The following is a 23,688-nucleotide window of genomic DNA, read 5'->3' on the forward strand; positions in this document are numbered from 1 at the left end:
AAACTTCCATTTGCTTCCATTTATCATGAATATCGGGATAAGTCATTTTTGGATCATTGGAAGACTATACCGGTATATAAAAACTATCGCCCGAGCATAGATAAAATTAAAGGCCTTTAAATGTGCCTTACAGTGCGGAGAATACGGTACATTTCAATTTTGAGTAAATTTTGAGTTCAATTTTGAGACATTCTGGAATGGATTACCGTTACTTTTTTTTCTCTTGTACAGTGATGTGGCTAATAGAACTATACTGTAGTTCCCCTTGATGGTTAGACTGCAGCTTCAGGATGTAGTGAATTGGACGACTGAAGTGGATGCTATTATCATGTTTTGAAGTCTTGTGCAGTGACCCTGTTTTGACACATCTTAAAGGTTCTATCTCATATATATATATATATATATATATATATATATATATATATATATATATATATATATATATATATATATATATATATACGTATATGTATGTATATACACACACATATATACTTCAATGTCATCTGCATCCATTATATTGTACAGTGCTGTGAGTCAAAATGTTTCAAAGAAAAAATAAAAATGATGCCCTCCCTGACTGTACAAAGCACACACTAACATGATAAAGCACAGCAATAAATGCTACTCCACAAATCGTATGTCACCAAGAGTTGATAGTTCCGCTCTACATTTACATATGTACAGAACAAAAAAAAATGAATTTCTGTTAATAAATGTACTGTCAGTTCAGTGACATATGAGTCAGTGCATCACTCATTACATCAATGCCCTATTCCATGAATGTAATACTGCCAAGTGCCATTATATGACAAAAAGTGTATCTGAGTAATAGGGCTATGACTAGATAAGATGGAAACATGGTGGGTGGGTAGGTAGGTAGTTAGATAGACTTCCTTTATTGTTATTGCACAATAACACAGCAGTGAAATTGAAATATCGTTGCCTGGCTCCCGTATAATAATAAATAATAATAATAATGTGGAGAATAAATAGATGACATCAAATGTGAACAACAATGCACAGCGTGAACAGTAAATTGCACAAATAATTTAAATAATTTTGGATAAATAATAATAAAGTTTTGCGTGTGGGCAGGTAGAGGGGCTTATAGAGGGGCTCTAATCCTGGTTGTTCTACAGTGGATGCTGCAGAGCATTCTCACTGACGCCAGGCGAGAAAACATTCCATGCTGGGGGTGTGTGGAGTCAGAGTAGAACCGACGGGCTCTTGATACGCAGCGGGTGTTTGCTATGTCCTTAACGGGGGGGGAGCAGGGTACCAATGATATTCTCCGCTGTCCTCACCACTCTCTGCAGTAACATCCAGTCCAAGGCCTTGCAGCTCCCAGACCAGACGGAGATGCAGCTGGTCAGCAAGCTCTCGATGGTGGTAAGGATAGGAGGGGAGAGGGAGGCTCTTCTCATCCGCCGCAGGAAGTGCAGCCGCTGCTGTGGTGTTTTTAAACCCATTCATCAATTAAGCTAAAAAAATAAATCAACCGATAAATCATCAGCTAACATAAATCATTAGCTGCAACACTAATGCCATGTACAGTAGAAAAAATGCATACATGTTGCCTCTGTGACGGGTGTCTCAAGAAAACAGAAGTCATTCAGCACTGACAGAAACTTCGCTTTGTTGTATTTGACTACAAATAGACCAATTTAATGAAGCCCAGCTTCAAACAATAGAGTTGTGTTCCCCACAAACCATTACGGTGTAAAACACAGAAAAAAAAACACAGACCAAGACAAAAACATGCATTAAAGCGCACTGTGATTCTCAGTAAATCCCAATGTCTGAAAGCAATAAGCAACAAGGAGCACTGCTTTCTTTGGTGGAAGGTCAATATTATTCTCAAGGGCTGGACACTTCATGTGAAGAGCTGAGGTCGCCAAGAAAGTGTTTACATAGCCACACACTTGTGCTTGTGTGTGTGTCTGTGTGTGTGTGTGTCTGTGTGTAGCAGTTAACATTTTTTTTTGTTTTGTTTTTTTTAATGGACACAAACATCAATTTACAAACTACCGTCCAGTTTCCTTATTCCTACAATGTTCTAAAATTATCGAGACGTTATTCAATAACAGGTTGGACAAATGTATTCATAAGAATGAATTACTTGCAGAAAGTTAATACGCATACACAGCTAATATTTCAACCTCCAAGGTTTCGACCACAGAAAGTGTGTAGCTGCAATATTTATAGATCTGACAAAAGCCTTCAATATAATTAATTACAAAATCCTAATTACAAAATTTGGAAGGCATGGAATCAGAGAATTTGGGTTGAATTGGGTTAAAAGCTACCTTTCTAACAGGAAGCAATTGTGTAAAGCGAGGAGAAAATACGTCTGCAAGTTCAAATATCACATGTGGGGTATCGCAGGGGTCAATGCTGGGACCAAAACTGTTCAACTTGTATATTAATGTGGAATCAAATTATGGAATAGATTAACGCTCGGTCTTCCAGAGTTCTGAAACTACGAGAATTGCATAGCAATCATTTGGCATGAATGGTCCTTGTCGGTCAATATTTGTATACAATTTGGATTATCATTAAAATGATCTAAGAATAAATTGTTGGAATAGGTAATAAACACTGTCCTCCCAATCTTCTGCTGCTCCAACCGGGGCTCTTGCACTATCATGTGTCTGGCTTTTGCGGTCATGTATCCAGTTCATTTTTGATTTACATTAGGATGTTCCTCCATGACATCTTCCTGCAGCTTCATCCGTCATCTCATTGGTGCATTTCTTGAGCAGAGCCTCCACTGTGGGTCCTGCAGCTTCTGTGAAGACAACTCAGACGCCTGACTGTCCACACTGTGCCATCTTTTGCTGTTCAATGCCTCTGTGTTGAAGTAATTCCTCTTAACTTCATTTCACTTCTATCACTATTTGTCTGCTACATGATATATTTAACTGAAATGGCTGATCCCAAAACCAGTGATTTATAAAGGAAAATCTTGAAAATTAATCAGGGATGCCCGAACTTATACGATATATATCTTTTTCCCACAGTGAGTTTACACAAATGTCAAAGCCAAATAAATTTGTATATTCTGTTTTTTTCACTACCAAAGACGTATTTATTTTTTATTATTATTATTTATTTATACATCAAAGACATCATATATATACACCTTTTACGTTTTTTTCTGCGCGCAAGGCACAAATAGGTGATGATACAACTCCACAAAAGGAAAACAAGTGACAAAGAGCTTTGCTTTGGGAGTAACCTTAGGGTGGAGTGGTCCAAGCTGTGCGCAAGATTAAACTAAATCATGCTGGAATGTAAAACAGTTGATCCCTTTTGCAATGTCATCTTTTAAAAATAAAGTGGTGATGGAGAAGGACCGACAGTCAGTAAAACGGTACCAAGAACACAATATTTCTTCTGGATGCAGCAGAGCAAGAGAGGCTGAAGAGGAAAAGGGTTTACTTTTAACAGCGATGGCAGTACTAGCAGGGGAGAATAATCATGTTAAGTATAGCCTGAACTAGCAGCTAGATTGTTCTTAGCTTGTATGCCCCCGCCCTCCCACCACAACACTGCTATTTTTCCAGTTACTACTTCCAGCTGAAGGGTAGTCAATGTCTCTCTTATAACTCTCACAACTTCACTCAGAGTGAGAGGACGGAACACTTTTCACTACTCATTAAAATCAATGGTAATGAGAGATACACAGAACATGATAATGGGTTCTGGAATCCTCCTCTCACTCATATGGTATAAATATATGCGGCAAGCTGCAGTAACAATACACTCATTACGTGATATGTATGTAATTATACAAGCAACATTTTCCATGACCCACATGAAATATTTAGCTATTTAGTAAAATAACAGCTTCAAAACTGTCTGTCTGTAGTGTCCCAACTTGAGATCATTTCAATACTTGATTAATGACATAATTATTTTTTCAATAAATCACATTTAAATTATTATTATTTATTCAAAAATAGATATTTGATTTGACAGAGAAAATAAGTGCACAAACACCACATTGCCACTTGAAAATTATGTTAAATTAACATTAAATAATAAGGTTTGTCAAATAGTTTTAGTAAAACAATAAATGTACATAAAAATACTGGGATGCTATACACCTACGAAATATGTAGTCTACTTTTTTATATATAAAAGTGCAAAAATAGACAAGGACCTGAGCTGTAAATAAGGAAATGCAAGTCAGTATTTGTTTGATAATAAGTAATCAAGAATGAAATTCATGACAATTTTGTCGAATTTTATCGAATTGTTGTTGCAGCCCTAGTCCAAACTCTAAACAAACCACTGTTCATTCTTCAGAGACCGAGTGTGATTGCTTAGACTGAGTGACAACATGTGGATGTTTTGTTTGGGCGCTTTGTTCTTGTTTTGGGCACTTTGTTAGCCACACTTGGCCATCCCACAGCGAGACACTGTAGAAGCAATAACTTTCATTGAAAACAGAATCCTACGAAAAGCTAAATGCTCTGAAAATCTCAAGCATATACAGCAGTTGGGTCAAAAAGCACTTCACAGGCTCATTTACAAAATTATAATGATGATATGATAAAATATGTTGAGGGGAAAAAAAAAGAATTAAAGTACACACGCCTGAGGGAAAGATTTGGCAGGATATACTGTAGATTGGGTTAGTGCCCAGAAGTGAATTGTTAATAGCAAGGCTTAAAGCAAAAGGCAAGTCAGACCCGTTACATTTGCATTTTGCTGGTGAGGCCGTATTGCAGCTCAGAAAAAAAGCTTACATGGCACCATATACATACACATATATATACATACACAAAATTCTAACTGGCAAAAGCAAATCAAAGATTTGTGAAAATGTATTTCATGGTTTTACATGAAGAACATGAACTTGCTCCTTGTGAGTTTTCTGTGTGTATCAACACAGAAAAACTAAAAAGTTCTAATATGAGAAAATGCCAGCATTCGAGTGACTGTCATTTAAGCCTCCAACAGCCTTTGTTTAAAGTGGTCAGTTTTCTACTACAATGAAGTACTGTCACAATCATTGCAAGACACGAGCACTGTCACGAGCAGGTGGTTTCATTGTCAAGTGTGGCACAATTATTTTTTTATATAATTTATCTTAATTGTATGTGCTAAACCAGGGTTTCTTAACTGGTGAGTGGCAACACTGTCACCACGCTTGCCAAAAAAATGTGTAATGACCCAATTTCCCTGAATGCACCTGGCATCTGGGCCATTTGTTTGCTGTGCCACCACGCGGTGCGGGCCATGTTTATGGAAGATTTGGACAATCCTGAGCAAGAGCAGAAAGACATTGAGTATGAACTTCAGGTGAAGTGTGTCGCTACAGCTCACACTGTATTGAATGGGGAATTCTACCCACAATGAAGACTCGCAGGTAAAGTTTCATGCCCGGTTTGACGGCCTATTCATGCCTACAGATCTATTACTGGCAGAGGGGTGGTTTACAGAAGAAATGGACCTCGTCTTATTATTAAAGAGGACCTATTATGTTTTTTTCCACTTTTCTGACCTATACTAAATGTAGTTCAAATGTTGTATTCTTGTGTTTAATGACACCAAAGTTTCAGATAATGAGGTTTGCATATTTGGAAGTGAGCCCTGAAAGACCTTTGGGATGGCTCAAAACCCTGGTTTCAGAGGAAAAAAATTGAGGTCTGTGATGTCACAGATGGACGGGCTTCAGCATATACTGGAGGCGACAAAAGCTCTCTGCCCTCACCCAAGCTCTGCTTTTCTTGTCCTTCCCCCGAGCTCTGTTTCTCTGTTCACGAGGCAAGCTCAGGCAGAAGTCAACAGCATTTCACGCGGGACTGTTTTTTCTGAACATGAACGTGACATATCCACCAAACTGTTGCTGAAGCCAGAAACAGCGTACTCTTGCCAGGAAAAGCGCGTGACAGACATGCTCTGCACTCATGGTGTGACAACAAGAAAACATCCCAAAAACATCACATACCAACGCAACAGACGAATAAAAGCACTCTCACTAGTTGAGCAGACCAACAATGAACAACTATGAAACTTTAACTACAAACTGCCGAACTATTTACATTGACGGTGCCGCAAAGCATGCTGGGAACCAGGAAGTGCTCCCAGCGACGCTACAATATTTTGTGGGTCGGAAAACCAGGAATGCTGCTGAATGCTTCATCTTTAAAAGTGCCTACCGTTGGAATTAGGGAGCTGTTGATGTAGTTGGAGGCTAATATGTACAGCTGTTACCAACACCGCTTTAATGTCAACCTTGGCAATTCAGTCCCATGGTGTTTGTAGGAGTTTCATTCAGCCAACGCCGGGCTGAGGTTAAATGCGTGTCGTGTTATGTTTGTGCACTCTCTCCGAGCAAGCACGCACACACTCACACACAGAAGGAATTGGAGCAGCCGTGTCTGCTTATGAGAGGTCTTTAGCGTGCACAACACAAACTTTAATGATGAGAGAAATGTTTTATACATTGTACTAAATTGTGTCAGTGTGATGTGTTGGTGTGTGTGTTGGGTGTCTCACTGCTGCGGAGCAGTCATCACATCGATGTTAGATAAAACCTAAACTACGACAGAAATGTTTTGCTCATGGTTGAATATTTATTCCTTTTAAAGTTGATAATGCCGTTTAAATGTGTGTTTAAGAAAGCTGAATCCTACTGTGTTCAGTGTTTACATTTCAATAAATATTTGTTTAAACGTGAGACCTGTAGTATTTGTTATCATTGTCATTTTTTCATGTAAATTGAGGCCACAAATATCGGCCCAAGCAAAATTGGCCAATGGCTAAGGGTGATGGAAAAAAATCAGTATCGGCCCGAAAAAAAACATATCGGATGATCCCTATTTGCAACATTTCAGAAAATAACCATTACAAACAGGCTCAAATATGATATTTTAGAAGTTTTTGTTCAAAAATATTCACAATTTGGGTCACCATTTGTCATTGAGGGGGGATGGTGTGTCCCGCAGCCAAGCCAGTTGAGAACCACTGGTCCAAACACACAGAAACTTTTCACAAAAATCTTGAATCGCATGAACTTGTATGTTTGGTGTAGTGTAGTAGAATGGAAAAGTGTTTTTTCGAAGTACCCATATTACTCAACATAATACAAATATAAAGACTGTGGCTATTAGCCAAGGTCAAAATGTACATTTCTATGTATACAAAACAGCATACTTAATATTTAACTAAATATCACCTAAAATATTTGCTTTGGGAGAGTACAAAACAGCTGAGTTTTGGAATAATCCAGGGTGCATACTTTTCCATTACACAACACATAAATTACGATACAACTGAGGTATGGGAAGGATATTTAAAAAAATAAATTAGTACAAGCCCAAGGCTACCACCAGCATGCTTACCAGTTGTCACTGGTTCTGGTGGACAAACCTTTTGCTCTCTGACCGTAACATTTCCCTTCAGGAGTGATTTTCAGTACAGCATGAAGGACTTAAAGTTGTTGGCTTCATTTTTGGACTGGAATTTAAAGACATTCTTACCTTGTCCTTGTCCTCTACCAGATCACTCAGTATGTCATCAGGGTCCAGAATCCCCCCATCACAGTATTCAACATGGTGTGTCCGTACAAGGAATTCCCCTTCCTATTGAACAAAAGTGAAATGTCAACAATATAGTACTTGAACAGAACTTTATCTGTGAAATACTATGTTTGTGGACTCGTGTGAGAAACAAGTAGAAACTATATATATATATATTTATTTATTTATTTATTTATTTATTTATATATATAATAAACAATGCTGGTGTTGAACTGGCAAAATATTTCATTTTAAGGGAGTAATTAAAGTACATCCCTCACATTTCAACAACTATTACAGTATAGTATAGTAGTATAAGGTAGTGTGACTTATTAAAGGACAATAGTATAAAACGGGGGCACTCACACAGTACTTTTACAAAGATCTACCTCCTATTATCCATCCATTTTCTATACCCGGAGAACATGCAAACACCACACAGAGATGCCCAAGCGGGGAATGGTACCCAGGTCTCCTAGCTGTGTGGCCTGCGTGCTCGTATCAGTATTTATGGACTTTTACATTGTACTCTTTTTTTTAGAATGCAATCTATAAGTCAACATGATCTCTCTCTTACTATAAAGCATAACATATACAGTATATAAAATAAAAGAACATAGATTTAATTCGCATATATCATGGAACATACACTAAAAAATGAAAACATTTCTCAATTTTGCCGGTACTCAGGTTACGTTGTGTACATAGTACGTAACCTGAGTAATGGTAATATGGCCGTCAAAATAGCTTTGTAGCCTTCATTGGCCACACAGTTGCTGCATTACAACCAGTTAGCATTTGCTATCAAACGAGAAGGATAATGCAGTCTAAGTCAAGTAAAAATACTGAAAAGGTTTCAAACGCTGTAGGGGAGCAAAAGCGAATCAGGACTCGTGACCATGCATAAAGATAAACACCTCCTTGTCATCCTTACAACACAGATGTGGTCGGGACAACGGGAAGGCTGTCAACTATTGCTTTACTGCAAAAAGAACACAGGCTACTGTCGCGTGAACCATGGCAAAACATCAGCAAACTCACAGTGAGTCAGGACTCACAACTCACTCAAATGGTCGGAAATCACAAAAGCCTTTCACACTATGGAACACATATGTAAATGCCAGGTCACTGATCCACTGAAAGCGACAGTAATAAGCAGTGAAGTGTAATATATTTTTTGCATTTTTCTTAGCAGTAATCTAAAAAAAAAAAAAAAAAAAATCTTAAAATCTAATCTCACCTTGTTCTTGTAGACCCAATCTTGTGTATCGTCTCATCTCATTATTTGAGTGTTTTGTGACACCCCGACCCAAGTGGAAACACATAAATGGCCCCGTTGGGGGTTTAAAAAAAACAAACACTACACTCCCTAATTTGGAGCATCAGAAGTTGGAATATCTGCTGCTGTACATCCTGGATGTCCTCGTCCTCACTCCTTTCATCTGCTGTGTTAGGTCTGTGATTAATGACATGGAGGCTACACTGGACAGTCGACTGCACAGAGCTTCTTGTTTAACAACATAGTGAGACAGCACACTAACAGAAACATACACCAGTACACATAAAAATCATATATAACCTAAAAGCAGGTATGGATCTGAATGTTATAAGGTTGTGCACTGGTAATTCCCTCTTTTAAGGTCAGGTGCAAAAATGTACAAAATGCAAAACATAAAACTGCTTTGGTTTTGTGTAAAATGAAATAATTAAATTATTGTGGCAAATCAATAGATTGCAACTGGGTGTTTTGCGTTGCGGTAGGCTAAACTTGACTCTACTTTTCTCAATGGTACTGCCAGGGTATTTCTGAAATGTAAAATTCCCATTCACTGGACTGGCAACTCTCACATGCACCTTCATTTTCACACTTCCTCCTCCTCCTCCTCTCTGTCCCTCTTCACCACAACATTCCCACTAGCCTCCTGGAAACACTGGCATCAGACATGCCCAAACCATTTTTTGTCCTCTCCAGCATTGGGGTAGATATAAATCATATAAATGCCCCTGATAAACAGATTTGCTCTGCCAGGGAAAAGTGTAACCTACACTTCCCTGTTATATGGAGTATTATTTGGCTTTATTTGATGTTTTGTTGTTATGCAAATTATGAACTGCTGTACCGGAGCAAGAGGGATAGAGGAGAAGAAAAAATAAAAAGGTTGGGGGGGGTGCAACACAAAGAAGGACAAGAACAACAACAATTTCAATGACAACAATAGAACAACAACAAACAGGACTACATCAGCAAATGTCTATGATGGTTATAAAAAACATAACAGAGAGGACTAAACAGCCACAGTGATATTACTGAAATGAAAGTCAAACAAATAGCGAGCCAACAGCAGAGGGACAAGGAAGGACAGAGAGACAAGCACCACACAGCAGGGCCAACAAGTAAAGCGATACCCCACCTGACGCAAAAAGCTCACCCCCGCAGACCCGTCACCACCTCATCCCCGCCCATCCAACAAAATGCCAAGTAGGATACCGAGTGGCAGGTAGATTGCCAACAGACAATGGCAAACAGCGGTGAACAATATTTGAGGTGATTAACAAAAGTGGCACAGTTACTCATTACTGGGTTCTTTGTGAACACTTATGATTAGGGATCGACCAATATGTTTTTTTTTGGGGCCGATGCCGATACCGATTTTTTTCCATCACCCTTAGCCGATGGCAAAACATTTCTGTCGTAGTTTAAGTTTATCTGGCATCAATGTGATGACTGCTCCGCAGCAGTGAGACACCCAACACACACACCAACACATCACACTGACACAATTTAGTACGATATATAAAACATTTCTCTCATCATTAAAGTTTGTGTTGTGCACGCTAAAGACCTCTCATAAGCAGACACGGCTGCTCCAATTCCTTCTGTGTGTGAGTGTGTGCGTGCTTGCTCGGAGAGAGTGCACAAACATAACACGACACGCATTTAACCTCAGCCCGGCGTTGGCTGAATGAAACTCCTACAAACACCATGGGACTGAATTGCCAAGTTTGACATTAAAGCGGTGTTGGTAACAGCTGTACATATTAGCCTCCAACTACATCAACAGCTCCCTAATTCCAACGGTAGGCACTTTTAAAGATGAAGCATTCAGCAACATTCCTGGTTTTCAGACCCACAAAATATTGTAGCGTCACTGGGAGCACTTCCTGGTTCCCAGCGTGTTTTGCGGCATCGTCAATGTAAATAGTTCGGCAGTTTGTAGTTAAAGTTGCATAGTTGTTCATTGTTGGTCTGCTCAACTTGTGAGAGTTTATTCATCTGTTGCGTTGGTATGTGATGTTTTTGGGATGTTTTCTTGTTGTCACACCATGACTTAAACTGTTATGCCGAGTGGTCACCCAGTGAAATGTGATGGGCTGTGTAGGGTGTAAAAAGCAAGAATATTCTTTTACTTGTGAAATAAAAATTGTTATCTGCTGTAAAAGACCCTCGAGCGCCACAATATCCTCAAGCATGTATATCGCATGCACTTGGCGTTCATGTTACCTATTTCAAAGCAGGTGGCAATATTTCAATTAAGTTTAACTGTTAGAGGCTAATTGAAAGTTGAAAACGCGCCCTTGTTATGATTCACCAGTGGGGGCAGGGTACCGCAACTGCGTGTGTTGCAGGGGCCTCCGGCAACACAAAGGTGCCGGGCGGATGCCTGTCTGTGAATCATGCAGCGGAAAAATACATCTGCGAACCCCCGTGCGCGTATCGGCCAATACCGATTCAAGTAAAGAACACAAATATCGGCCCGATATATCGGACAGCCGATGTATCGGTCGATCGTTACTTACGATTTGTTTTTTTAAGCTATGGTCTTAAACTTTTGATCAGCTGATGAACAGTTCAGATTATTTGCAATACATTGCTCACTCGAAAATTTGGTGTCCTACTCCCATTTCTTCTTTTTTCACATAGAACCTCCTCCAAATCCAACAGTGTAAAATGTCAATTCTTGCAAATTTTCAACTGGTCTTAACATTTTGATCAGGAGTGTATGTAATAGCCTCCAATAGCATACAACCACAAGGTTATCTGTCGAATGAAGTTAATTAAGAAGATTGCCAAGAAGCAAATAACTTCCTGCCAACTGTCCAAAAAAACAAACTGTCCTCCTCCCTCCTCTAGTCTTTCCCTGTACCACTTCCGGTATGGTGGGTCATAAGCTTCCATACAAATGAAAATGTATATTTTTTCTGAGGCTGCATGCCGGTCAAGTGGTTAGCACGCAACGCAGACCTCACAACCAGGAGACCCGAGTTCAATCCCATCTCTGTGTGGAGTTTGCATGTTCTTCCCGTGCATGCGTGTGTTTTCTCAAAACATTCATTCATTCATGCTCGGTTAATTGGCCACTCCAAATTGTCCATAGGTGTGGGAATGTTTGTTTGTCTATATGTGCCCTGCGATTGGCTGGCCACCAGTCCAGGGTGTACTCCGCCTCTCGCCCGAAGACAGCTGGGATAGGCTCCAGCAACCCAGTGACCCTCGTCAGGATAAGTGGTAGAAAATTAATGAATGAATATTTTTTCTGTTGCAGATCAGATCCCCACATATCTCCCCTCACGTGAAGGCCATGGTGTATCAGGTGAAGATACAAGGCATAAATCATCTCAAGGAATGTATCACCAACGCCAGTACGACCACAACTTCAACTGTGCTAATGCCAGTTCATTACAGTGGAACACATGTATGTGTTTACTAAACAAGCACATTGTATAAATACATGGAAATGGATATGGATATAAATATTATTTTATTATTTATTTTATGTATTATTTTATCCTTTACATATGTATACACCTGATTGGATGGTACCACATTTACTGTCATTATACAACCACAGTATCAGGGTAAACTGAGTTCATCCATATTGATTCAGCATTCAAATGTATTTCAATACGAAAACATTGGCACAAAACAGTTATTGGAGAAGAAGAGCTTTTTATCATATGAACAGTGCTAACAAAAACATGATGTACCAGTATGACTGGTCCCTCAGCCATTTGACGTATCTTGAGTTAGGTACCTTTGAAAGTGATAGCGCTCTTGCTAAATCACTGCTAAAACTTTGAGAAAAATGCATCTTGAAGAGTGCTCACATCAAATCTAGAGACATGGTTGACCAGGGCAAACTCCCACACAGTCCTGTTAGCGTTCTGAATGAAGTAAGACACGTCTATCCTGAAGAGGACACCGCACTGTGTAAAATATTACAGACCACTGCTGTCCATTTATCAGCTATAACTAACGATTGGTTGATGTCCCTAAAAAAAAATTAAGTCAATGAAAAGCTTCTTAAAATATGAAAAACTTGAAAAGCACTTTGAGAGGTGTAGACCTCTGCTAAGCACCATATTGCTATCTACAGTACATTGTCACTTACAGCTTAAATATTAGTCCTACATTTATGTTATCTATACATACAGTTTATATGTTTTTATGTACACCGGTATGGAGTCTTCCAATTCTAAGAAAATGCTCCGGACTTTGCTACAAAAGGTGAATCAAGTACTCCCATCGTTGGGAGATAAGATGTTTGTGTGGGGAAGTATTTACTCACTCTAAACACTAAACCACCTCCTCCCAAACTAAACAGGTTAAAATGATTAAAATTTGCAAGAATTGACATTTTACACTGTTGGATTTGGAGGAGGTTCTATGTGAAAAAAGGTTAAAACACTGTTGAAGGCTGGCAGAACCTCGGAGCATGAATTGAAGCTAGCGGGGTTAGCTTCATTTAGCATGCTAGCGTTTTTCCCAACAAATCGTCACTGCTTTAATGTAAAGAGAGTTTTATAATGCCCAATGACGATGTGCAAGTTATGTGTCAAGACGGGTTTATTGTTGTACTCAACTCCACGGACAGACATTCTTAACACACAGAGGACATACTGCCGGCCTTCAAAATAAAAGTGCTGTTTTCCGTCTAAATAAGTGTAAATAAGAGTCATAAAAATATCTTCCATATGGACTTGGAATTGCACGGGTGACTCCGTCTTCCTTAATGACGAGCACAGGCATTACAGTTCGCCAGTTTGTTACCAATAAATAAATGTGCTTTACAATATGAGACAAGTGTATTTCACTATATGGCTTAAGCTTTGTGGCTTTTTATACAAGACTCTGAATTTCAATTATATTGTATTGTATATTGCGATACATCCCAAAAAAACCGTGATGTACATAAGGTCCATATTGCCCACTCAGTCCACTCAGTTGGACTTTGCATGTTCTCCTGTGCATGCATGGGTTTTCTCCGGGTACTCGAGTTTCCTCCCCCATTCCAAAAACATGTTGGGTTCATTGGTGACTCTAAATTGTCCATAGGTATGAACGTGAGTATGGAAGAAAGGTGAGCAACACTACTGAATTCAAGAAATAGCAAAACTTGAAGGTGGTGTCTGTGTGTATCTCGCTGCCACATGCTCCTTTGGCAAAAATCACGTCTTCAATCAGGGTAAAAGTGATGTTAAATGTGGGTGTCTGCAACGGATTAATAAGGAGAACTGAAGTATGGCTGTAATGTATACTGCATATCTTTAGTTCAGTTTGATTTGACTCCCAACATAGCTGATTAATAAGACAGTAAATGTTGCCAGAGGAAGAATGTGTGGAAAAACATTTTCGATCAAGCAAAAAATATTCTCTGATGTCAGATGAATCTCAGAAGCACACGTCGTGGGGGAAAAAAAACAACAAGCGAGCTGTCTCTGCGACTATTTAAAAATATGATTTGCATCGCACCAGGAGGGATTAAAGGACTGGGCAGTGCTTACAAACAAAAACATTCTAAAGCACGCACACACACACAGCAACACAAATCAACATGAACAGAGAGACCAAAATAAAGATACCCAGAATATGACTGAAGGAAACACTGACTGTAAAACTGTAAAACTGTAAGACTGTGAACTATCCAAAATCACAGGATAAGGTTCAAATGGAGTGAGTGTGAACTGCCGCAAACATAACAAGGCATATCATTCACACAGACGGGATGAAATCTATTTCAACACTCAAAAATCTAATCAATCCAGCAGACAGGCACATCATGAATAACAGCTGCAGGAAAACACACCTGGAGCACTCCTGGCTCTGACAACTGTTATGCTCTACCTAAAATGGGACTGCTACTGTGGAAAGACTTTGGTACAAGAGAAAAAACATTCTGCTTTAAGTTTCATCACATGTAATTTAGAAGACTAGCGGGTCAGGTTCAACCGACGACCACACTTTCATTGTGGCTCTGTCCTCGCCAAGGCGACGCTGGATCAGATACAGTATTTTAGTGGTTGACAATACGGGATAACTCATGTTGTTTTACTGCTGCTGGGGTGCTTATTTTACTGAAAGTATTATAAACATACTAAAATAATAAAGCACATATGAGTGATGCTATATGGTTGAAAGGTTTTTTAATGTGTCATGCCAATAAGCCGATATTGGAATAGTAATGGCTCAGGCTGTTTGTTTTACTGGCATTGTGCTTCTTATTAATGGTTTTGTACTTTTTAACAATATGTCATACCCTTCTTCAAAATAAAAATAAAATATATATATTTTTAACTCCTGATGAGTCATGGACCCCTGGTGGTCCCCGGACCCCACTTTGGGAACGTCTGATGTAGAGAATGAAGAGAATATCCAATATGGAAAGAGAAAAGGATGGAAGAACACATGGGGGCAGTAGGCAGGGACTGATGAATACATGAAAAGAGGCGCAAAGGGGAAAGCAAAAAAAAATAAACTACTAATTTGGGCATCTCCTTCTCAAGTGAGGGGGGATAAAGCCATCATCCCGGTGTGCTCTTTAAATACCAGAACCAATATTTAAGAGGTCACTGAGAAGATTTGGCAGTCTGCTGGGGAGAACAGGATTGCTGTCCTACCAAAAGCTAAGCCAATCAACAGCAGTCAAAGGACAAGAGGGGCAGATTTGCATTTTACATAGACACACAATTTAAGTCATGCAATCACCTGTCTGGACCATCGCAAAACTCATATCAGATATGCTTTGCATTTTTCATACAGCAATTACAGAGAGCTGGACCTCTGCAGCTTTGGCAGTCTTTCGAACGTGGGAATCTTTGGCTCCATTTAAGATATTCATAAGGACAAAGTATCAATAATTGTACAAATTCTGAAGTCTTGAGGTTTTGCCGGATTATAAATTAGACCCTGGTTATTGATGTGTGGGGCCATGATGGATTTGTAAAATTGGTGCCATGCACAACTCTGGACTTTTGTGGCTTGCTGCAGTACAAGTAATTTGTGTCTGTTAACACTGACAAAGGCTAAAAAAAATACAAATATATGAAATAATAATATAGCATCTGGAGTAAGTGTAACCTCCGGGAAACACAAATTGTCTTCGGGGTACATGAAGGTGCGCTTGAACACCTCGTCATCTGAACAGTGCTTACACAGCGCAGGGAGTAAAGTGCACAAGACAGACAGACACAAAGTTGTTCATTGTTCTTTGTGTTATATGAACACAGAATGGTAGGATTCTGTGGGAGGCAATGGAGGGTTATGTTATGCATTAAGAGTAGGGCTCAAATATATTAGTAATCAAGTATTCTCATGAAAATGTTGATTGAATACATTGAATACATTATTTTGTTTGGTTAAAGAACAATAATGAAATCACAAGAAAAAATAAAACATTCATTAATTAATTTTCTACCGCTTACCCTCACGAGGGTCGCGGGCTGCTGGAGCCTAACCCAGCTGTCTTCAGGCGAGAGGCGGGGTACACCCTGGACTGGTGGCCAGCCAATCACAGGGCTCATATAGACAAACAACCATTCCCACCAACATTCATAGCTATGGACAATTTGGAGTGGCCAATTAACCTAGCATGTTTTTGAAATGGGGGAGAACATGCATACTCTGCACAGAGATGCCCGAGGATGGAATTGAACTCGGGTCTCCTAGCTGTGTGGGCTGTGCGCTAACCACTCGTTCGCCATGCAGCCCCGAAAAAATAAAACATTTCAGTATATAATAAACGCTCAATTTGTTTTATTTTATAGATAATCAAGCGTTTTATTCCATAAATTGACATTGTACATAGTGTAATTGGTGGTTATTTGTAGAGGGCTGTTGTGATGTTTTTGAGTGAATGCACAACTAGCATACAGTATGTGCAGTAAAATTTATTACGCTGAAAAAATAAACAGACTTCATTAGGGGTACAGAACTGTGCTTGTATTCTAACTCTGTATCACAGGTTGATCACTTTAAAAAGGTGTGTGTTAGTTGATGATATTTGATTTGTTTTTGTCAAAGCGTAGTTTGTACAGTGTTGGTTTTGATGTGAAAGTTCTACATAAAAACAATCAGTAGTGTGTGCCTGCTTTACATTTTACAGTACAAAATGACTTGAAGGGACAATGTAGTTAAGGTACCTGTTCCAACAGTTTCCTGTATCTCTGTGTGGCTTGTTGGATGAGGTCCCTCACTGTCCATCCCTCCTTGCAGGGTACAACCACACCAGTCTGCCCAAAAGTCACCGTCACTTTCATTGTAGGGCTCTTCATCCGAGATACAGCCCCCCTGGCTTTGGGTGATGGCAAAAACTCCGCGTCGCAGTGGATGTAGATATGTAGAGGTCCTCCAACTTGTGATAGCCTCCAATGTGATCGCCTACAAAGAAGGACCCAAATGTACACAGTTGGTGGGAGGAAGTTGTAACTGAAGCACAAATGACAACACAAATAAAGTTGTACTTGTGACAAGGTTTGATTTGTAACATTTTATGATAGAATCGTCTGTTGTCACTTAGCTAAAGTAGCTTCGCAATGTTACTGAAAACTAGCTGCGCTAACAAGACAAGCATTCCGTTCATAGGAATAACACGTAAACATAACTGTAATGCTCCCCTGCTCACCAGTTCAGGTGGCATGTTACGAAATGTTTTATTTTGCCTTGTTCCAGTGCTCTCATCATAGTTAGCAGCCAAACTCCCTAGCTAGCGTACTTTAGCCACCTTAGCTGAAGTTTGGAGGGAGGGATGCAGTCGCTCAGGCATCATTCCACAACTTTTACCCCTCTCATGTTTCCTTTCTCCAGGCCCCCGGTAACATCCACATCATCGCCGACTGAACCGAGTTGCTATTTTCACGCTGGTCGAACTATAAACGTGGCAAAACTAAAGGGAAAGCCATGTAGACATAAGTGCAAAAGTTTGGAGATTCCTTCAGACGTTCGCTCCTGGGCAGTTCCTGACCAAAGCTCCCACAGCAGGGTACTGCTACTTTCTTAAAGAGATAGTACACCTATTGCCACAAGCGCCATTTTGACACACTATAGTTGACTGGAATTAAGGCTGGGCGATATTGCAATTTTTTGAGGATCGACCCGAAACTAAGTAAATGCTGCGGCAGTATTGCCGCAATGATTCACGCAATGATTTTCCAATTTTGCCTTTAATTTGCTGGTGATTAGAATTGGAATAAAACACTGGGCAGATACTTAAGAAATATATACATAAGAGAGGGATTTTATCAACAAACCTGTTTGTGATACTTTATTGATCATTTGTAGGGAATGACTTTGCACTTACAGCAGCCAAGTAATAAAGAAATGGGAAAAATCGTGAATAAAATGAACAAAAAGCAATAAAAATATATTTTTTAAAACACACCCTCCTATGAACATTATGTATGATTTATACTTGTGCATCAATAAGTGCAAACAGAGTATAAATGTAAATGCACAATGTTAACATGTGCAATTGCTAATGAAATGCCGCAAATCTTCGGTACACAGATATACAGTCATGGCGAAACACATCTATGGCTTAACATATATGTAATGCAATGAATGATAATTTAGTAACATATGACTTCAACCATGTAGGTCAGTGCAACAATATCAACGAAACAATACAATTACTCCCTCATTCATTTGATTAACCCTCCTTTTGTGTTAAGGTCGGCACCAACCCATTTTACATTTTAATGCATAAAAAGAATCACATTTGTTTATTGCATCAAGGCTTTTTGACTTTGTAAGGAAACTCTATTTCAACAAAATAAAACCAAAAAAATAATTTTTACTACATTTTAAAATGGTTTGGTTGAAATTATGACCACTGTATTCTGAGGGTCGGTTTTGACCCGGCTATAATAATATGACTATAAAGCAATAGTTTGAGCCACAACTGAAAGCATAAGTGTACAATTAGCCAACACAATGACAACCAGCTCCTCTTCTCATCATGTAAGCTTCAGTGGATTCTCATTTTGACCGCTTTTCCAGTGTACCAGCAGAAAAACATGGTCCAGACATGTGAGGTGAATTAACTCATTTGAGTGGCTGATTTCACATTTACAATTTGCATCATGGCAAGAATGGCCAGAAGTACAGTGAACCAAGATCTGGACCTGTTCTGCTTTTTGATTTCAGTTTATACTAAAGTTCTGTTGCTGAAAACTTTTTCTACCTTTTCTTGACATTAATATATATGGATCAAAATTGACCCAAACACCATAGATGTTTCTTTAGTGATTAATACTAAAATGAGAAAATAAATAAAACTAATTGATTTAAGAGATATGTTCTATAGCTCTCAGTAATAACCAAGTAACAAAAGAACCTTCAATTTATTAATATGATTCTTTTGAGGTTCATTTTACCATTTTTAGAAATTGAAATCGAGGGGTACAGTGGCAAAAAAAGGCCTACATGCCCACACCAAAAGTATTAAAACCAACATTTTAATGGATGAGGACGCTTAAGAGGGTAACCAAGACATGAGAAGCAAATTAGATGGTAACTTATTGTTTGTACTGTATTTTATAGCTGATTTAATACATGGATCAAAACCGACCCGTTAACCTAAGAGATGATTCCAGAAAGCTAACACAAGAGAGGAAGGTTAAATCAAGAGTCAATAGTACCACACAAGAAAAACACTCGGGTTTCATGAGACACTCCGAATTGATCAATTCACAAGAGCCGATACACAAGATTTGGTCCATCAGAAAGATATCACAATTAATGTGACCTTCAGCGTATCCTGGGACAGTTTGGAGTGTGAAATTTGTGGAATGAGATTCAGCACCTCCTATCAGAGGCCATGGTTCTCAGTCGGAAAAGGGTGGAGGGCTCCCTCCAGGTTGGGAATGAAGTCCTTCCCCAGCTGGAGGAGTTCAACGAGTGAGGGAAGGTGGGAGCGTGCTGTCGATAGGTGGATCGGCGCAGAGTCTGCAGTAATGCAGTCGTTGTACCGGTCCGTCGTAGTGAAAAGAGAGCTGAGCCAGAAGGCAAAGCTCTAAATTTACCGGTCGATCTATGTTCCAACCCTCACCTATGGACATGAGCTTGGTGTAGTGACCAAAAAAACGAGACATGCGGCTGAAATGAGTTGCTTTCTGAGAGATAGGGTGAGGAGTTCAGTCATCCAGGAGGGGCTTAGGATAGACACGCTTCTCCTTCACATCGAGAGGAGCCAGTTGAGGTGGCTTTGGCATCTCGTCCAGATGCCTCCCGGACTCCTCCATGTTGAGGTGTTCCGGGCATGTCCAGGACATGCTGGAGGGATTATGTCTCACAGCTGGCCTGGGAAGGCCTTGGTGTCCTCCCGGTGAACCTGGAGGAGGTGGCTGGTGCCTATTCAAATACTATAGACCGTCTGGATGCAGGGGAAACTGGGCATACTACTAAAAGAGCCAGCAATTATTAAATGTCCAAAAAAAAAAGTGTCCCCCGAGCATTTTTCATTGTGGCCCTTCCAGTTCATGTTGTGAGACATGCAGCTCATAGTTAATATTTACCATGGGCTAATAAAAAATCAGCCACATATTGAAACAAAATACCACCATTGTCCACTGCCCCGTGTTCATCGTCAGTCAACAAGTTCTAATGTGCAAGTAAAAGTTAAAATTGAGGCCACCGAAGTAATGAGGTTAAAATGTGTGTCATGCAAACGTTAAAAATCCCCTCATCATAGACAGTGCAAGCCACTTGCAATGCACATTATGCTATTGAAGCCAACCAAAATGTTATCTTTTGCATAACATCATACACAATTTGACTCATCAAAGGTACCCCTCCTTGTGAGGTGGAGATTGGCTTTGTAATTAGCAGCTCAAATGTATGCAAGTGTACGTCTATTAATTGATTTGGACTAGCTTTAGTTTCTGGGTCATTGAATTCCATTGCTTCTAATGAACCCCAGAGGAGGAGGCAAGGAATGCATACATGCATAATTTCCCTCTTTCTTCTGTTAAAATTAGAAATTGAGAAGTGCATGTGAATAATATTTAAGATATGAATATTTTCATGTTTCTAAATGAACTGAAGAAAGTTTCAATGGAAGACACTCACACAGAAAATAGAGAGAAAGAAAAGAAATATGAAAAATATTCCTATATTCCTATAAATATTCCTATATTCGTGTTTTTCTTCTATTTTATGTGAGGAACAGGTTATTCATTTAACACTGAGATCCCATTGTCCGTCCATACATGGCCTAAATGAAGCTTGCAGTCCAGTCACCATCACACCACACTGGGACAGAAGGGTTTGAGGAAGAATAAACGTAATCAAAGGCCTAATTACTTTCAATGCCACAAAATTGCAGTCTTTGAATTTGCAGGAGAGCACCAACCATGGGACATTGAAAGGTGTAAGTTTTATTTCTGATGAGAGAAAACTTAACCTTGACGGTCATGATGGCTTTCAAAGTTACTGGCAAGACAAGGAGATCCACCGGAGATGTTTTACACACGGAGGGAGCACCATCATGATCTAAGCTGCATTTTCTGCAGTATAGAAAAACATAATTGTTCATAAACAGTGATTTCAGTGAAAAGGGATGATATCTATGAATAAAATGTAAAAAAAAATGTTTGGTAATGGCCAGACAAACAATGTATTGTCTTACGCTTTCAAACCCTAATCCCAGTGAAACTACAGTATAGGATCAATCCTTTATACCCTCTTTGCCATTCCCTCTCCACATGATACAGCCCAAATGTCAGCTGTTATCTAGCAAGTGTATTGGATGAGAATGCTCCCCTGCTTTGTGGGCCTGATCTATCAAGACCTTGAGCAATAAATCAGTACGAGCATGTTATGCGCAGTGGGAGACTGGAGAAGATTGACCAATGGAGCTTGAACACATGGAGGGTAACTCTAAAGACAAGGCTGTGGATGGTTAATCCACCACAAAATGGGAAATATATGGATAGATTTCCCGCAGTGTGCTATGGAATGGGTAAGTGTACTATGTAAGTGCACTGCTCTTACAATAGATGCTTAAAGTCAGCTGTCATTGACAAAAACATTTGTACAAGAAGACAAAGACACAATCTGCTGGATGCCTACTTAGTGATTAATGAACAAAAAAAAACAGATGCGGATTTGATATATTGCTTTGTAACTATGTCGACTTTTGAGCAATGATAATAATACGGTGGGCCAGGACTTGATGAGTTGTTATGAGTTGTGTTGTCTTGTCAAGCCCTTTTACCACGGCAGAGACCATCTGGGTTCTTTAGTTCAACTGTGAAATGCAAAAAGGGGTTGGTGACTTATTTTGGTGACACTTTATAAAAAAAAAACCCCAAACATTTATACATACTTACAACAGGTAATGAGCATGAGCAGCAACAAGGTAGTTGTACAACATGTACAATCTTTGGGGTTCACGCTATAATACCTCAAAGTTTGAAAATGAAAAAACAGTGTGCCTGGACAAGGATCCCATTTTTGGTATGGCTCCATACTTCAAATTAAAAATAACCCAACCGAGATTGAAAAATATGCCAGAGCACACTTTCAAAAAGTCCCTGAAAGATTTTTCCAAAAGCCTGCAGACTGGCCTGGTGCTGTGTGGGGAAATGTGTCAGTTACAGAAATAGACAGATCGATACCATCTCAGCAGGGAGATTTGATCACACTCCTGAACCCCCAGTGCCACGTACACACTAACAGTCTGATCATCTGTCCCACAGCACAGTGTAAAGATTAGTAGCCTGTCACCAGTCCCATGCAACACTTTTAAGGCACACTAAAGCGCTTTTTACGCCATGACCGTCCAGTGTCACATCCTGTGTATTATATTTCATCTTAAATACAATTCAATGTAAAGTCAGTTAAAACACTGACGTAATTCTGAATGTGAGTGGTGTTCTTTTACAGTTTCTATGAACCATTGAGGTCTGTGAATGGAACAGAACAGAGCAAATTTCAGTTTAATCAAATCTTTTGAAAATATTGATATGAACCTGGGCCTGACCCTGAGCCGAGTGGTTAGCACACAGGCCTCACAGCTCGGAGACCCGTGTTCAATTCCACCCTCGGCCATCTCTGTGTGGAGTTTGCATGTTCTCACCGTGCATGCGTGGGTTTTCTCCGGGTACTCCGGTTTCCTCCCCCTTTCCAAAAACATGCAAGGTTAATTGGCCACTCCAAATTGTCGGTATGAATGTGGGTGGGAATGGTTTTTTTGTCTACGTATATGTGCCCTGTGATTGGCTGGCCACCAGTCCAGGGTGGACCCCGCCTCTCGCCCGAAGACAGCTGGGATAGGCTCCAGCATGCCCGCGACCCTCATGAGGATAAGAGATATAAAATTAATGGATAAATGAATAATATGAACCTTAGTGGTGTGCGATACGGCTAGATTTGGTATTGATCTGATACCAGGTAAATACAGGGCCAGTATCAACAACATTGATAGCGATACGTTTTACAAATGAAGTTGGCTGCACCATCAATCCGAATCAGTCTACACCTGAGCACATGCTTATGACCGTTTTTGAGATTTCCCTTTCAGACTATTAATCAGTTAATATTCAGGAAAGAACCGTGGCTCTCTCCGTGGTAGTATGTCTGGGCTTGCCTGTGTTTGGTTGCTGGTGACCAGTCGAGGGTCAGCTGGGTCAGGGTCATTTTGGGGAGTGTTTTGTATTAACAATTTCAGCTTTCCAGAATGGTTTAATTCGATTTACATAATTTCTTATGGGATTGATGCATTTGGTTATTAGTTATCATCGGACCTACAAGAACAAATTCATGACACTAACTAAGGTTCTGCTGTACCTTTTTACCTTTTACCATTACCTCAAACCAGGAAGCTTAAAACACTTTGCTTTGTTACTCACACAATTCAGCTGTTTTCTAAAAAAGAAG

At 39.6% G+C, this 23,688-nt stretch overlaps 1 protein-coding gene across 2 annotated transcripts in view; it reads right to left on the reverse strand.

Annotated features, from left to right (window-relative positions):
- The window catches only part of LOC131135613 (partitioning defective 3 homolog B), a 138,202-nt gene extending 120,413 nt beyond the window's left edge, over nt 1-17,789 (reverse strand). Inside the window, exons 1-3 of one of the 2 annotated variants that reach the window (XM_078794993.1) lie at nt 17,534-17,789; nt 16,953-17,190; nt 7,497-7,598 (exon numbers count right to left, since the gene is read on the reverse strand). In XM_078794993.1, the coding sequence (XP_078651119.1) occupies nt 7,497-7,598; nt 16,953-17,084 (234 nt within the window). In that variant the 5' untranslated portion in view covers nt 17,085-17,190; nt 17,534-17,789. Of the gene's footprint in view, nt 1-7,496; nt 7,599-16,952; nt 17,191-17,524 lie in introns of both variants that reach the window. The other variant, XM_078794994.1, reaches the window with a different exon arrangement.
- Nucleotides 17,790-23,688: the final 5,899 nt, after the last annotated feature.

Source organism: Doryrhamphus excisus, linkage group LG12, assembly GCF_037039965.1.
Source record: "Doryrhamphus excisus strain RoL-2023G ecotype Guam linkage group LG12, RoL_Dexc_Guam_v1.1, whole genome shotgun sequence".
Taxonomy (NCBI): Eukaryota; Metazoa; Chordata; class Actinopteri; order Syngnathiformes; family Syngnathidae; genus Doryrhamphus; species Doryrhamphus excisus.